At 39.0% G+C, this 14,273-nt stretch overlaps 2 protein-coding genes across 5 annotated transcripts in view; one reads left to right on the top strand and one right to left on the bottom strand.

The window, feature by feature from the left end:
* The window catches only part of SOAT1 (sterol O-acyltransferase 1), a 63,152-nt gene that overhangs the window by 27,941 nt on the left and 20,938 nt on the right, over positions 1–14,273 (bottom strand). For all 4 annotated transcript variants that reach the window (XM_007109042.3, XM_007109041.3, XM_024133736.2 and 1 more), the window contains one exon: positions 3,370–3,428. In XM_007109042.3, coding sequence (XP_007109104.1) covers positions 3,370–3,428 — 59 coding nt within the window. The remainder of the gene's footprint in view (positions 1–3,369; positions 3,429–14,273) is intronic.
* Positions 5,508–8,228, top strand: LOC102985330 (E3 ubiquitin-protein ligase RNF168-like). The gene is given in 5 exon segments (XM_055084180.1): positions 5,508–7,140; positions 7,143–7,228; positions 7,230–7,345; positions 7,347–7,627; positions 7,630–8,228. Coding segments are annotated over 5 exon segments (1,686 nt in total). The 5' UTR covers positions 5,508–6,056; the 3' UTR covers positions 7,749–8,228.

Genomic DNA, 14,273 nt, shown 5'->3' with positions numbered 1-14,273 from the left:
CCTGTGCTCCGCAAAGGGAGAGGCCACAGCAGTGAGAGGCCCGTGTACCACAAAAAAAAAAAGAACAAAAAAAACAAAAAAACAAAAAACAAAAAAAAAGGCAAGATGTTCAATCTCTTCAGATACCAAATTGCCAATTAAAACACTCCTAAGTCAAATCGCCCATAAGTTCACCAAAGGAATTTTGGTGATTCATTCAGAACAAGTAGTGTATAACAAATACAGTATACGCTAAGACCTTAGAAGTATAAAAGGGAGGACATCGTTTCAAGCTGGGGTATTTAGAAAACTTTAGAAGCAGCAGCATTTGAGTGAGAATTTGAAGGATATACAGTATTTTGATTGCTGAAGGTAGGAAGTTAAAGGAAATTTCAAGTAGAAAGAGCTTCATGAACAAGGGCATGAAGGTAGGAAAAAAATGCCTTAACATCTAGCCCAAATTTTATTTTTCTTTCTGTCATGCTCCACCAGGGGCACAGATGCTAATCAAGTGTAATTTCCAAGACACAGTTTAAGTTTCTTTTCTCCATACCTCTGTTCAAGCCATGCTCTCCTTCAATAACTGGGAACAAGTCTTGCACAACACAGAGTAATAATACTAGCTACACCAACCTCTACCTTTCCCTCAGTGTCTATTCCCTTACTTCATCCATTTCTTTCTCTCTCCTTCAAATCTTTCCAAATGACCAAACTAAAGAATATAATAATATTATTCACTGATTAATATATAAAGTAGAGAAGTAGAATATTCTCTTTAAAAACAAAGTTTCAACTTAAATCCTTGAAACATTCCCTCCATTCCCCCTCTCCCCTCCCCTTTTACTTCTCACTCCACATTCCCTTTCCTCTTTGGGTTACTGATGCTATATTTTTAAAAAATTCCCCTCCCACCTCAGATTTTTAAAATAAATAGCAATGACAGCAGGGATGGACTGCGCTTTCATGAATGTGAAACTTTCCCTCACAAGCAGAGCACAGTAAGGGCTTTGTGTTCTTTCTGGGAAGGGGACAAGGAGCAAAAGAGGAACAGAAGGGGAATCTGAAAAGGAATGGAAAGTGTCCAGCCCGTCTAGAGGAATAAAGGTCAGGAATACTCTGGTAAGCCATAAAAACAAAATTTCTTTATTGCAATGACTAAATTTGCAAGAATGGGCCCTTAAAAATAGCACATATGCCTACATACTAAATAGTTTTCTTTTGTTAGCCAAAATTATAAATTATCCCTTAGAGAAGTGCAAGTTACCAAATGATCAAGTCTTCAATCTCTTATAATGGGACAACAAATTTTTAACTGGAAAAGACATTCACCAGAAATGGCCTTGATCATTGTAGTTTTAAAGGCTTACACAGGTAACCTAATGGAATCAGGAAAAATAAAATGTAACACACTATTAACTAGGAGTCTAGACTCTCAGTTTCAAGTATAGTCAATATACCTTTTGAATACCACTTTATAAAGCAATGTAAAGTGCTTATATTGTAGAAAACATATATATACCTCCGGAATTGGGGTGGGGCAGGGGAGGGGGGGGGAGATAGCACAATGTTAAGCAAATAGGTACTTGTAGTATAAAATGTCTAGTGAGAGTACCATCCCTGGTCTCAAAAAGTGCCGGATCTCCAACAAACGAGATGACAGTGAAAATACCCCAGGACTGGAAATAACTGAAAAACTAGCTCTCACAATTACAAAGACACTAATATCAAAGTGAATGCAAACAATCCTGCATATACTGTTTTATGAAACAGGATAAAAATATCTAAATTTACAGTATTCTATATAAACGCATATATACATGTATGCATACGTAACTAAATTAATAAAAACAGGGCTATTTCATCCACATCATTGGATGTTTATATATTCAAGTTGGCCAATAATTTTTTTTCTTTTGCTGAGCACTTATGTATTTTTGTACCATATAAGTCATTTGCTTTTCAGGTTTATTATTTATTGACTAATCTCCTGTGTTAGAATGTGAGCTTCCTGAAGAAAGGGCCCTTTATTTTGATTAGTTATGTATCCCAGTGCTAATAACAGAGCCTGACATGTAGAAGGTGTTCAAAACAGTGTCAGTGAATGAATAAACTGATAAGCAAATTGCCTAAGTTCACAAGGTAGGTTATAGAGGTGGGTCTGTCTGACTCCATAACCCAAGCATTTTCACTAAGCCTATGTTAGTACAAGTTATTCATATGCTTGGAGGAAACCATTCACTGAAATAAATTTTTAAAAAGAATAACAGACATGTTGTATTTCAAAGGACTCTTAGAAACCTTAGAAATTTTGGAAGTGATCTTCTTATTGGGAAAACAAGAGGCTGCCTTGGATTTGAAGTCAACTTATATTTGGCACACAGAGTATTAGATTTTTTTTTATATAAAATTATTTATTTTCTTTATTTATTTTTGGCTGCATTGGCTCCCCGTCGCTGCGTGCGGGCTCTCTCTAGTTGCGGCAAGTGGGGGTCACTCCTCACTGCAGTGTGCGGGCCTCTCACTGTGGTGGCCTCTCCCACTGCAGAGCATGGGCTCTAGGCATGCAGGCTCAGTAGTTGTGGCTCACGGGCTGTAGAGTGCAGGCTCAGTAGCTGTGGCGCACGGGTTTAGTTGCTCCGCGGCATGTGGGATCTTCCTGATGAGGGCGCAAACCCGTGTCCCCTGCATTGGCAGAAGGACTCCTAACCACTGTGCCACCAGGGAAGTCCCAGTTTTTTTTTTGTTTTTTTTAAGTGCTCTTTGTCCTTCAGAATTTCCTGAGGGCACTGCTGAATTCTAACTTGTAGAACTGTTTGCCCTGCTTGAAACGTCTGTTATTTATTTATTTTTTGGCTGCGCCGCACAGCTTGCAGGATCTTAGTTTCCCAACCAGGAACTGGACTCGGGCCACCACAGTGAAAGCGTCGAGTCCTAACTGCTGGACTGCCAGGAATTCCCGGAAATGTCTTGATATTGTTTGTGAGTTGACATTTCTATTTCTTCTACATCCACAACAGGGAATCTACTTCTAAATTCAGATTCAATGTTTATTGAAGGCCTATTATTTATTACGAAACATGATAGATACTTTCATAAAGCACCTACACAAGCACTTACACAAGCGTTCAACTGTATCATGTTTGCTAAAATTGAGTTTTACTGGTAAAAGCCAAAATATGAGAGATGGATGATAGTACAGAAAAAAAAACCAAAAAACAATCTGGTTCTTATGTAGGATGATGAGATGGCAGACCTTATTTTTCTGTTTCATGTCGACTGATAAGAAAGGTAAATAACTCTTTTAAACAGTTTAGCATTAAAAATTGTACTGAATAAAACTCTTTACCTTAAAACTCTACATTTTTGTTTCTCGAAGAGGGAGTTACTTACCTCTGCCTCTGCTGTCAACTGTATCTTCTTTGCTATCAGCTGTTTTAAATCAATCTGACCTAACGAAAGAAAAAAATATAACTTTTAAGTTGATGGAGATAGTTACCTATCAGCATTACTTAAATCGTGAAGTTGAAAAACAAGCAAAAAATGATGACTATGTAAACTATGGTACAACCACAAAACATGACACAACTCTTAAAAATGAAGCATGGGCAATATAAATAGAAGGAAATTTATACATAAAAATGCTAAGTTGAAAAAAAAAACAATACTACTATATGTACACACAGTACTTACAACTATATTAATCATAGGATGCTGACAGTATAGGAAATTCTGACAGTACAGGAAATTAGTTTCTGTGAATGGATCCTGCAACTATGAGTAGTAAAATGTACAAGCAACAATAGAAAAATTAAATAAATTGGACTTCGTCAAAAATTAAAAAAAAAAAAAAAAAAAAAAAATTTTCTGCTCAAAAATAGAAGGAAATTTATACATAAAAATGCTAAGTTGAAAAAAAAAACAATACTACTATATGTACACACAGTACTTACAACTATATTAATCATAGGATGCTGACAGTATAGGAAATTCTGACAGTACAGGAAATTAGTTTCTGTGAATGGATCCTGCAACTATGAGTAGTAAAATGTACAAGCAACAATAGAAAAATTAAATAAATTGGACTTCGTCAAAAATTAAAAAAAAAAAAAAAAAAAAAAGTTTCTGCTCCAAAGAAGTAAAAAGACACAAAACGGGGAAAAACACTTGCAAATCTGATCCGGAACCTGTATCCAGAATATGTAAAGAACTACAACTCAATGGTAAAGACAATAGTCCAACTTAAGCATCTGAAAAGACATGTCTCCAAAAAAGATATACAAATGGTCAATACCATCTGAAAAGATACTCAATATCACTGGCCATCAGGGAAATGCAAATCAAAACCACAAAGAAATATCACTTCATACCCACTAGGATGGCTATAATCAAAAACACATAAGTGTTGGCCATTGTACACCTTAAGTTAATATAATGATATGTGTCAATTATCTCAATAAAGCTAGAAAAAGAGTTGTACAAGCAGGAAATTTTGAGAAGAGCATTATTTCAGGGATTGGATGTGATAGCTTTTCTGTAATACAATTAGAGTGTTAATAAACACTTGTAACAATGATGTTTATAAGCTTGGTACAAATAAAACAGAGTTTATTATTTACTATTTTTTTAATTTTTAATTTTTTTGTTTGCATTGGGTCTTCGTTGCTGCATTGTGGGCTTTCTCTAGTTGTGGTGAGCAGGAGCTACCCTTCGTTGTGGTGTGCGGGCTTCTCATTGCGGTGGCTTCTCTTGCTGCAGAGCACAGGCTCCAGGCGCACGGGCTTCAGTAGTTGTGGCACGTGGGCCCTAGAGCACGCAGGCTTCAGTAGTTGCAGCGCATGGGCTCAGTAGTTGTGGCTCACGGGCTCTAGAGCACAGTCTCAGTAGTTGTGGCCCAGGGGCTCAGTTGCTCCGGAGATTTGGGAGCACCTGAGAAGTTGTGGGATCTTCCCGGACCAGGGATCGAACCCGCGTCCCCTGCATTGGCAGGAGGATTCTTAACCCCTGCATCACCAGGGAAGTCCCAAAACAGAGCTTTTTAAGTGAGGAGAAAAAAGCTTTGACCAGAACATGGAGAACCCTGCATCGGCAGCCGGACGCGCAACCACTGCGCCACCAGGGAAGCCCCAAAACAGAGCTTTTTAAGTGAGGAGAAAAAAGCTTTGACCAGAACATGGAGAAATTAAAACCCTCCTACATTGCTGGTGAGAATGTAAAATGATACAATGCTTTTGAAAAAGTCTGGAAGTTCCTCAAAAGGTAAACACAGAGGTACCATTTAACCCAGAAATTCCACCCCTAGGTAAATACACAAGAGAAATGAAAACAGACTCCCCCCTCCCATTTATAGAAAATTAAAAATCCAAGCCTCCAAAAAATGATCTAACAAGATTGCTCATTATCCTATGATGTTCAAGTAACTAATATTAACATTTTGGTAAATATTTGTCCTTTTACTTTGGCAATAATTAAATAATAATATTAAATATAACATTATAAATATATATACTATAAAAACAGAGCATTATGAATACTGTTTGGTAACCTGTTTTCATTTAACATATTGTTGGCTACAGCACTGCAGCCAAGATAAGGCTTTCTGGCTGACCGAAGAAAGGCGAGGGGTGGGCTCAGAGCCCCGGGAAGTGCTTGCTCGCGGCCCCACAGCAGCGGTAAAACTGGAGTCCCACTCCAGAAGAGGCCGGCGTCCGGGGGCGGAAGCAGCGTTCTTTCTCGAGCGGTGGCCTGGCAGCTTCGCGCCTCAACGGCCTCGGGCAGCCAAGCCCCGAACTAAGAGAGCATCCTCACCTGGTAAGAGGGAGGAGGGGAACTTGGTGCGAGCCTCCTGCGGCGCCAGAGAGCCAGAGCCCACCCTGCCGCAGCGGTTGTTAATGCTGGGAGCAACCAAGGTTCATTTGTTTTCTTTCCGGATGTTTGTCTTAAACATGGACAAATACACCGCCTTCCAGGGTCGTACTGTTTACCTTGCCAGCAGAACATCTTTTTACTTCAAGACGTTTGATACTCCCAATCTCTGAATTCTGGTGTTTATGTTGAATATGCCTTATTAGCATATTAAAATGGCTGTACCCAAAGACGCCATCCCTTCCTTGTTGGAATGCCAGTGCCAGATCTGTGTGGAAATCCTAATTGAGCCTGTGACACTCCCTTGTAACCACACGCTCTGTAAACCATGCTTCCAATCGACTGTCGAAAAGGCAAATTTGTGCTGTCCCTTCTGTCAAGGCCAGGTCTCTTCATGGACTCGGTACCATAACGGAACATATTCTCTTGTCAATACGGAACTGTGGGAGATAATTCAAAAACAGTATCCAGAGGAATGCAAGCTTAGAGCCTCTGGGCAAGAATCAGAGGAAATTGTTGATGACTATCAGCCAGTTTGCCTATTAAGTAAACCTGGGGAATTAAGAAGAGAATATGAAGAGATAAGCAAGGTGGAGGCAGAGCGACAAGCCAATGAGGAAGAAGAAAACAAAGCCAGTGAAGAATACATACAGAGATTACTGGCAGAGCAGGAAGAAGAGGAAAAGAGACAGGCAGAAAAAAGGCAAAGAGAGATGGAAGAACAACTGAAAAGTGAAGAAGAGCTGGCAAGAAAGCTAAGCCTTAATATTAACAATTTCTGTGAGGGAAGTATCTTGGCTTCGCCCTTGAATTCCAAAAAATCTGATCCAGTCACAACCAAGTCACAGAAGAAAAGTAAGAACAAACAAACAAACACTGGAGATATTCAGAAGTATTTGTCACCTAAATCTCAACTTGGGTCAGCATCACAGTCTGAAGTTGTACAAGAAGACAGGAAAGACTCCATGTCTAAGGAAACTGACAGCAGTGATGTGAAGGGCCCTACATGGCAAGACACAGAAATTGAGGAAGATATGCCAACACTTTCTCCTCAGATATGCCTTGAAGTTCAAGAACAAGGTGCACAATCTTCAGTGGAGTCACCTATGCCTCAGTTATGTGCCAGTGGTAGAGAATGGCGCCTTGAAGGAAAAGTCAAAACAAGACCAAGCAATCATGAAAAAGAGTTATGTGTCATAAATCATGAGGGACCTGAAGCCAGAGTTCGCTACTCTGGAGAAGCTGCAGTTAAGCCTTGTGGCAAAACAGAGAGTCGGTGCACTGTATCAGATATGACACAGTTGAGACAGAAAATGAAGAGTCTCACCTACTGATCAGTAAAGATATCTCCAAAAGAAAAAACCAGGAATCTTTGTCTGAAGCAGTTCAAGGATCCATGCTTTTCTGCAAAAAGAAGAAAAATGTTCCCCAAAGCTTCCTCAGACCAAGAAGAAACAGAAATCAACTTTACCCCAAAACTGATAGATGTGGAATGTCTACTTTTTGAGACATTAACAAGAAGAACAGGACAGGTTATTAGCATTACAGCTTCAGAAAGAGGTGTATCAAGAACAAATGAGGCCAAACAGGCAAAAAGGATCCCCAGATGAATATCAGTTACGTGCTACATCCTCACCTCCAGACAAATTACTAAATGGACAAAGGAAGCATTCCAAAGATAGAAACTTCAAAAGACAAACTGATCTAGAGCATCCAAATCCTAGGAGAGGCTCAAAAAATGAAAATTGGCAACCTTCTTTTAAAATCCAGTTGAAACGTTCGGTTAATGGAGAAAGATAACAAATTCTACTAGAGATAATTGTAATGTACCTAAAACTCCTCATTCCCTACAGCCTAGTAAGTCACAGAAAAGTATTTTTCAGATGTTTCAGAGATACACAAAGTAGTGCTTGGGTAAGGGGAGTGTTGTATAATCTAGTGAAGCTCTCTATCATATATTCTTTATAAATTTTTCATTAATTCTGCTCCGTGGGCATACTCACTGTCCTTAATTAAAGGACGGCGTGATTACAGGGGAGGAATATACAAATGTGTTTCTGCCAAACTCGGCTGTAAGCAAGAGTCCCACTCCTTTCCTTTTTTAATAACTGGCGTACTAAGTTTAAGTTGACAGTCCTTATGGATATAAAAATGCCTTGGCCAACTCCCAAGAAATCTTCATTTCCATGCATTTCCCCCCCATATGCATGTTTTGTGGCCTTCACACACCTTTTTGTACTGACTAGTAATCAAAGCAACATTATAATATACCAAGTAGCTAAGGAATCCAGGCAGGGTTTAGAATCTAAGTTTTCTTGCAACTTTCCCATATATTTGCAGAGCACTTGAAGTACATCTTCCATAACACTAAAGTAATCTAATTTCCATGTCCACTTCAATTACTTTAAGTATTACAGCATTTTTTTTTTTGACTTAAAATGGGTTAGGATCAACGTGAAAGCAGAAAAATCAGTTTTCTGGAAAATTAGGACTTAGTTGACAGAAAGGAAACTAGACTCTTGATGCAAAAGTAGCTAAGCTTGGGATGAGGCTGAGTGGGGTAGATTGACAATTTGGAGGCCTTGAAACTGAGTGGATGATCAGACAACTGGGTCCAGGCTGGAGTAGCAGGTATAGTTTGGCAAAGTATTCTTCCTCGTGCTTTCTTTGCTAGATGGCACAGAAAACATTTGGGTTTTAACAGCTTTTCATACCATACTATCTAATCTGCTATTCCAAAAAAAAGGGGGGAATTTACTGTAGGAGAGTTACGTCGCAGTATCCTATGTTGTAGAACCTGACTAACCATATGTTTATTTCCTTATGTTAACCTTTGTATTGATACTGACTTTTATTTGTGTTTATGGACAAAAATAGAAAGTATGATATTTGGGTTTTGCCCTGTCTTGCCCCCGAAAGTTAAATCAGAAGGCTGCGATTTCATTTTGTGAAATTCAACTTAGAGACTATTAATCTTTTGTTTCATTAATATGAACAACTTTGAGCAAACAACTGTTTTAATAGCATTGCTGCTAATATCTAGTTAGCCATCCTTTTAAGGTAATAATGCAATAAAATGTCCTAGAGCTAATAATTCTAGCTTAAATTTGTCAATGTTTTTATACATAATTAAGATTTTTTCCCTCCCCCCACAACAAAGAACATATTGTTAATATCTTTGCATATCATTATATATTCTTCCACATCATTTTTATTGGCCTACTATTTTTATGGCTGAAATAGAATTTATTTAATCCTCTATTGGACATTTTGATTCTTTATATCGTTTCACAATATTCCACTTGGAAAAAAGGCACGGAGAATGTGAAGGTCCAAAATGCACCTAATAAAAGCTCTATAAGGAGAGGAAAAATTTGAAGTAATAATGGCTGAGAACTTTCTGGAAGTGTTAAAAAAAAAGCCAATCCTCAAAGGAAGATCAAAGAATCCCAAGCAGGGTAAAGATACATCATAATGAAACTGTGTAACACAGAGGTTTATTTAAAAACAAAACACAAAACAAAAAGACTCTCAAAAGCACCCAGAAAGAAAATATCACTTCAAGAGAACTGCCATTATGTTGAGTGTCTGACTCATCAACACCAACAACAGAAGCCGGCAAACAGTGAAATAATATCTTCAACTGTTGATAATAGTGAAGTTTATGACTGTGAAGGAGGCTAGAGGTCATATCACAGAGTGCCTGTGCGTATCACAACAAGGGCTTTGAGGAAACTAAGAATTTTAAGCAGAAGACTAACTGATCTGATATTGGAAAATCCCACTCTCTGGCAGGAGAGGAAGAAAGGACCACATAAGAGAAATGCAATAAATCCTGACAAGAAATGATGTCGCCATAAGCCAAAACAATAGCGCTGAGAATGGATAGAAGAGGATAAATTTTGAAAATATTCCCAAATTGGTAACTTATTAGGTAAGAAATACAAAGGTAAAACAAATATCCATTTGATTTTTCTATCAACTGTAAAAATACTTTTATTTAGTTCTCTACCATCTATGATCAGACCATGGATTCATAAATCAGCTATTTACTTCATAAATAAATGAATACAGAAACTTCTTCCCTTCAACTAATTACCATAGGGGGATGGAGAAGAAGACGCCATAGATTAATTCTCACTACTTGTGCATCATTCCCAAAAGGAATCTGTCTATCCATAAATAACCTAACCACCATTCAAACTGGCTTTGAGGAGTCAGGGACTGGAAAGCAGGGAAAGAGTTTTTTCTCACTTAGACTAGAATCTCTAAAGGCCCCACTCCAAGTGACAGTAAAGTTATATAAAGTCGAAGAAAAATATATTAAAAATCCAATTCAATTCATTTTCTTTCACCTTAAAACTAACCTCACACAATATTCAAAATTAATTTCTTGCTACCCACCAAAACTTAAATGTCATAAAAATCAAAATAATAATGCTCTAAAAGCTAACATCCAGTGATTTAAAGAACTATATACAGGGACTTCCCTGGTGGCACAATGGTTAAGAATCTGCCTGCCAATGCAGGGGACATGGGTTCCATCCCTGGTCCGGGAAGATCCCACAAGCGGCAGAGCAACTAAGTCCCTGTGCCACAACTACTGAGCCCGCATGCCACAAATGCTGAAGCCCGTGCTCCTAGAGCCCATGCTCCACAACAAGAGAAGCCACTGCAATGAGAAGCCCGTGCACCGCAACGAAGAGCAGCCCCCACTTGCCGCGATTAGAGAAAGCCCGCGCACAGCAACGAAGACCCAACACAGCCAAAAATAAATAAATAAATAAATAATTTTTAATATATAAAAATTAAAATTAAAAAATAAAGAACTATGTACAGACACCCAACCACATAAGTCAACTCAAGGTTTCTAAATTTCTAAAACATTGACCGTGATATAGGGATAAGCCAGGACTGAGGGTCATGCAATTTCTGAAATACCTGCCTAGATCTCGTAATATCACTATAACTGATAACTGATCATTAACAGATAATACCCATTAGTAGACCCAAAGATAAATCCTTAAAGAAAGCTACTCTAGATTTTGCTTTTTCCTAACCCTCCTATCTCTAAGAAGTCAGGCTTGCGACATTTATCTTCATGAACATGACCTCACACTTGTAAAGTCTACAACATTGAATTGAGTATTTAAAAATTTACTCCTTGAAGTATCAAAAATCTAATTTGAACCAGTTTTGATAAAGATCTTCCTAAAATTATTACATGCTTTATCACCTTAAAAAAAAAAAGAGAGACTGTACATAATCTTTACGTCGAATAAAAGATCATTTATTGCACTGTGCTATTATAGTGACACCTTTAGTAGAACTGAAATGAGAGCAATGGAGCCCACACTAAACAGCTGCAGAAAGTCGTGCCTTTCTACTAGGGTTGCTTCTTCACGGCTCTTCACCAAATCTGATTCCTGTAACAATCCCATACTTACACTACTATGCCAAATTTACTGCCAATGTTACCCAGAAGGAAAAGATAAATAACCAAGCTTATTAAATTAGTAACGCACTTATTCATTCAATTATATACTCACTCACTAAATAAAAACCCTCTGAGAACCCAATACATATGGGGTACTAGGCATGTATTCCAAACCCCTCCTTTAGGATCTCAATAGAAGTATGCAAACATAGATAATTACAATACACAGAAGGGCTGTGGGATCATCAGGGTGGAGAGAGCTTTGGCAGAGGAAGTCAATATTAGAGCTGTCTCAACTGATAAAGAAAAATCACAGTGCACAAGGTGTTAGAAAGATTATTTCAGGCAATGGAAACAGCATGAAGACTTGTAAGGATTTGGGTTTTCTGGGACTTGACCCTGAGTCAAATGCCTCTAGGTGCCAAGCTCTCTTTGCTTTACAATACTGTACTTAATATAGGCTTTTGCCTAAGGGCAGCTTTTAACTCCTAACCTTCTAGGTTACCAGTTACTTTCTAGATCAGTACTGCCCAACAGAAACATAATGTGAACCACCCACATTATGTAATTTAAAATTTCCTGGGAACCACATGAAAAACTAAAAACAGGTGCAAAGTGAGTCTTTGAAACGTGGTATGTATTTTACAACTTTGGTGTTATCTCAATTCAGACTAGCCACAGTTCAAGTGCTCAACCGGACCAGACTGAACAGTGTAGTTCTAAATCAGGGGTCAGCAATTTTTTTCTGTAATGGGCCAGAGAGTAAGTATTTCAGGCTTTGGGGGCCATATGGTCCAAAAGCACTACAGCCATAAATGAATGAAAGTAGCTGTGTATGACAACTCCTGTTCTAGATGGCTGAATTTACTGAGAGTCTGGCTGACAAAACTGACAGGTATGCACAGTTATTTTTTAATTTCACGTGACTGTGGTGAACAACGCTGGTTGCTTCTGCCACAAGGGCATGTGTTTCATTCCCCCTTGCCAGAGACTGATTTAAGAATGGGCATGAGCGGGCTTCCCTGGTGGCGCAGTGGTTGAAAGTCCGCCTGCCGATGCAGGGGACGCGGGTTCGTGCCCCGGTCCGGGAAGATCCCACATGCCGCGGAGCGGCTGGGCCCGTGAGCCATGGCCGCTGAGCCTGCGCGTCCAGAGCCTGTGCTCCACAACAGAAGAGGCCACAACAGTGAAAGGCCTGCGTACCGCAAAAAAAAAAAAAAAAAAAAAAAAAAGAAGAATGGGCATGAGCACCAGTCAGAGACAGCCACTCAGGTTTACTGAGAAGAGTGTAAAGGGACTGTTTTATAAATGTGTGGGCATATTTAAGGAAAGCAACAAAGGATGGTGTAGCATTCTAGGGCTAGTAACAAGCAACAGGAAAGCTGTTACTATCCTGAAAGGGCAAAGGAGGGAAATGGTTTAGGAAACCCAAAGAGAACTCCCTGGAGAGAACTATTAGACAGAAGAGATGGTTACCCAGCCCAGAGGGAACCTATGTTATAAACACACACCTTACTCTCTGCCCTTGGACCTCCTATCAATGCCACCCACCCCCAACCATGACTGAACCCTACCAGAAACCAGAGGGCATGGAAGCCATTTGATTGTGCCTGGGGAGGCTGATGCTCTGGACTCTAAGTAGGGTAGAAAAGAGTAAAGAGGTAAAAGGAAGACAGCATAACTTGTAATCTAGTTCTGGCCAATGAGACATGAGAAGTCTGTTGGGCGATTTCTAGTAAAGATTTCATTGCTCTAAAGAGAGGCACAGGGAAACGGTGCTCCTTCTGATGGAAATTATTGTTTTGCTTTCCCAGTTTTCTTACCCAGCCTAGAGTCACTAATCCTCTGTCATTATTTCTATCCTTGCCTCACCAACGCCACCAATTTCCTGGACCCACCTAGCCACATCCCAATCCCAGATATTGCCTGCTATCTGCTTTCTCTGATTTCAAACGGCCATGCACTGCAGAAATATAATACAGAAAATGGGCCCACTATAAACTGTTGCTGTCTAGCGTTAACCAGGCCTGCAATAAAAATGAAATCTTTGTCTCAACCTCTTGATGAATTTCTATAACATTCCTCCCAAGCATAGTTCCAAACATTTTCCACCTTCAAGTCCCAGCCTTACAAAGCAACCTTCAATTGATCATTTTGGGGACCAACTCCTGAAATGTCTTCTATCTTAATTTTCACTATCTTTAATCCTCTTCTCCACTGTTCCTTTGTCAGAGGAAGGGGTAGCCCATCTCTTTTTCAAGACTACCCCTTTAAACTATATTGCCTTGATCCTTTATATATCCTTTGAGAAGCTGTTCAAATCATTCAACACACTGAGCCATTTATATTGCCCACATTGCATTCAGCACCAAAGTAGTCTTTAAAAATTTTCTGAAATTATGATATGGATGTCATAAGTGGTACTCAAAATTTATCTGTGAAGTATTACATAATTACTTAACGTTTTGGAAACAAATATGTAACTGAAACAAACTATCACTTCATAGAATTTACTGCTTAGGATGAAGATTCTTCTTTTTAGTGAAATTTTCTTTAAATTACATAATAATAAATATGGTACAGAGATAATGGCAAAATTATAAATAACTGAAATTTTGGAAACAATGTCCTTTGGAAACAAACAACAGCCCTTGCCAATGAACCGCTTATCTTTCAAGACCCAACTCATGCTGTCTTCTCCTTTTAATATAAAATGTCCTGGAAAGTGGTTTGTACTTCCTATCTTCACTTTCTCACTAGCAATTCATCCCCAACATGTTTCTGCAACTCTTCCTTTTCTGGAGTCACTATGGCCTCCAAATTTCTAAATCCTCATCCTCATTAAACTTGCTGCAAGGAGTTCCCTGGTGGCCTAGTGGTTAGGATTCCAGGCTTTCAATGACAGGCCCCCGGTTCAATTCCTGGTCAGGGAACTGAGATCCCGCAAGCCGTGCGGGATGATATCATATATCACTTATATGTAGAATCTAAAATG

The sequence above is a fragment of the Physeter macrocephalus genome, chromosome 4 (genome assembly GCF_002837175.3).
Source record: "Physeter macrocephalus isolate SW-GA chromosome 4, ASM283717v5, whole genome shotgun sequence".
Lineage (NCBI taxonomy): Eukaryota > Metazoa > Chordata > Mammalia > Artiodactyla > Physeteridae > Physeter > Physeter macrocephalus.
Note: the sequence above shows the minus strand (reverse complement) of the source record. Positions and strands in the feature narration are given on the sequence as shown.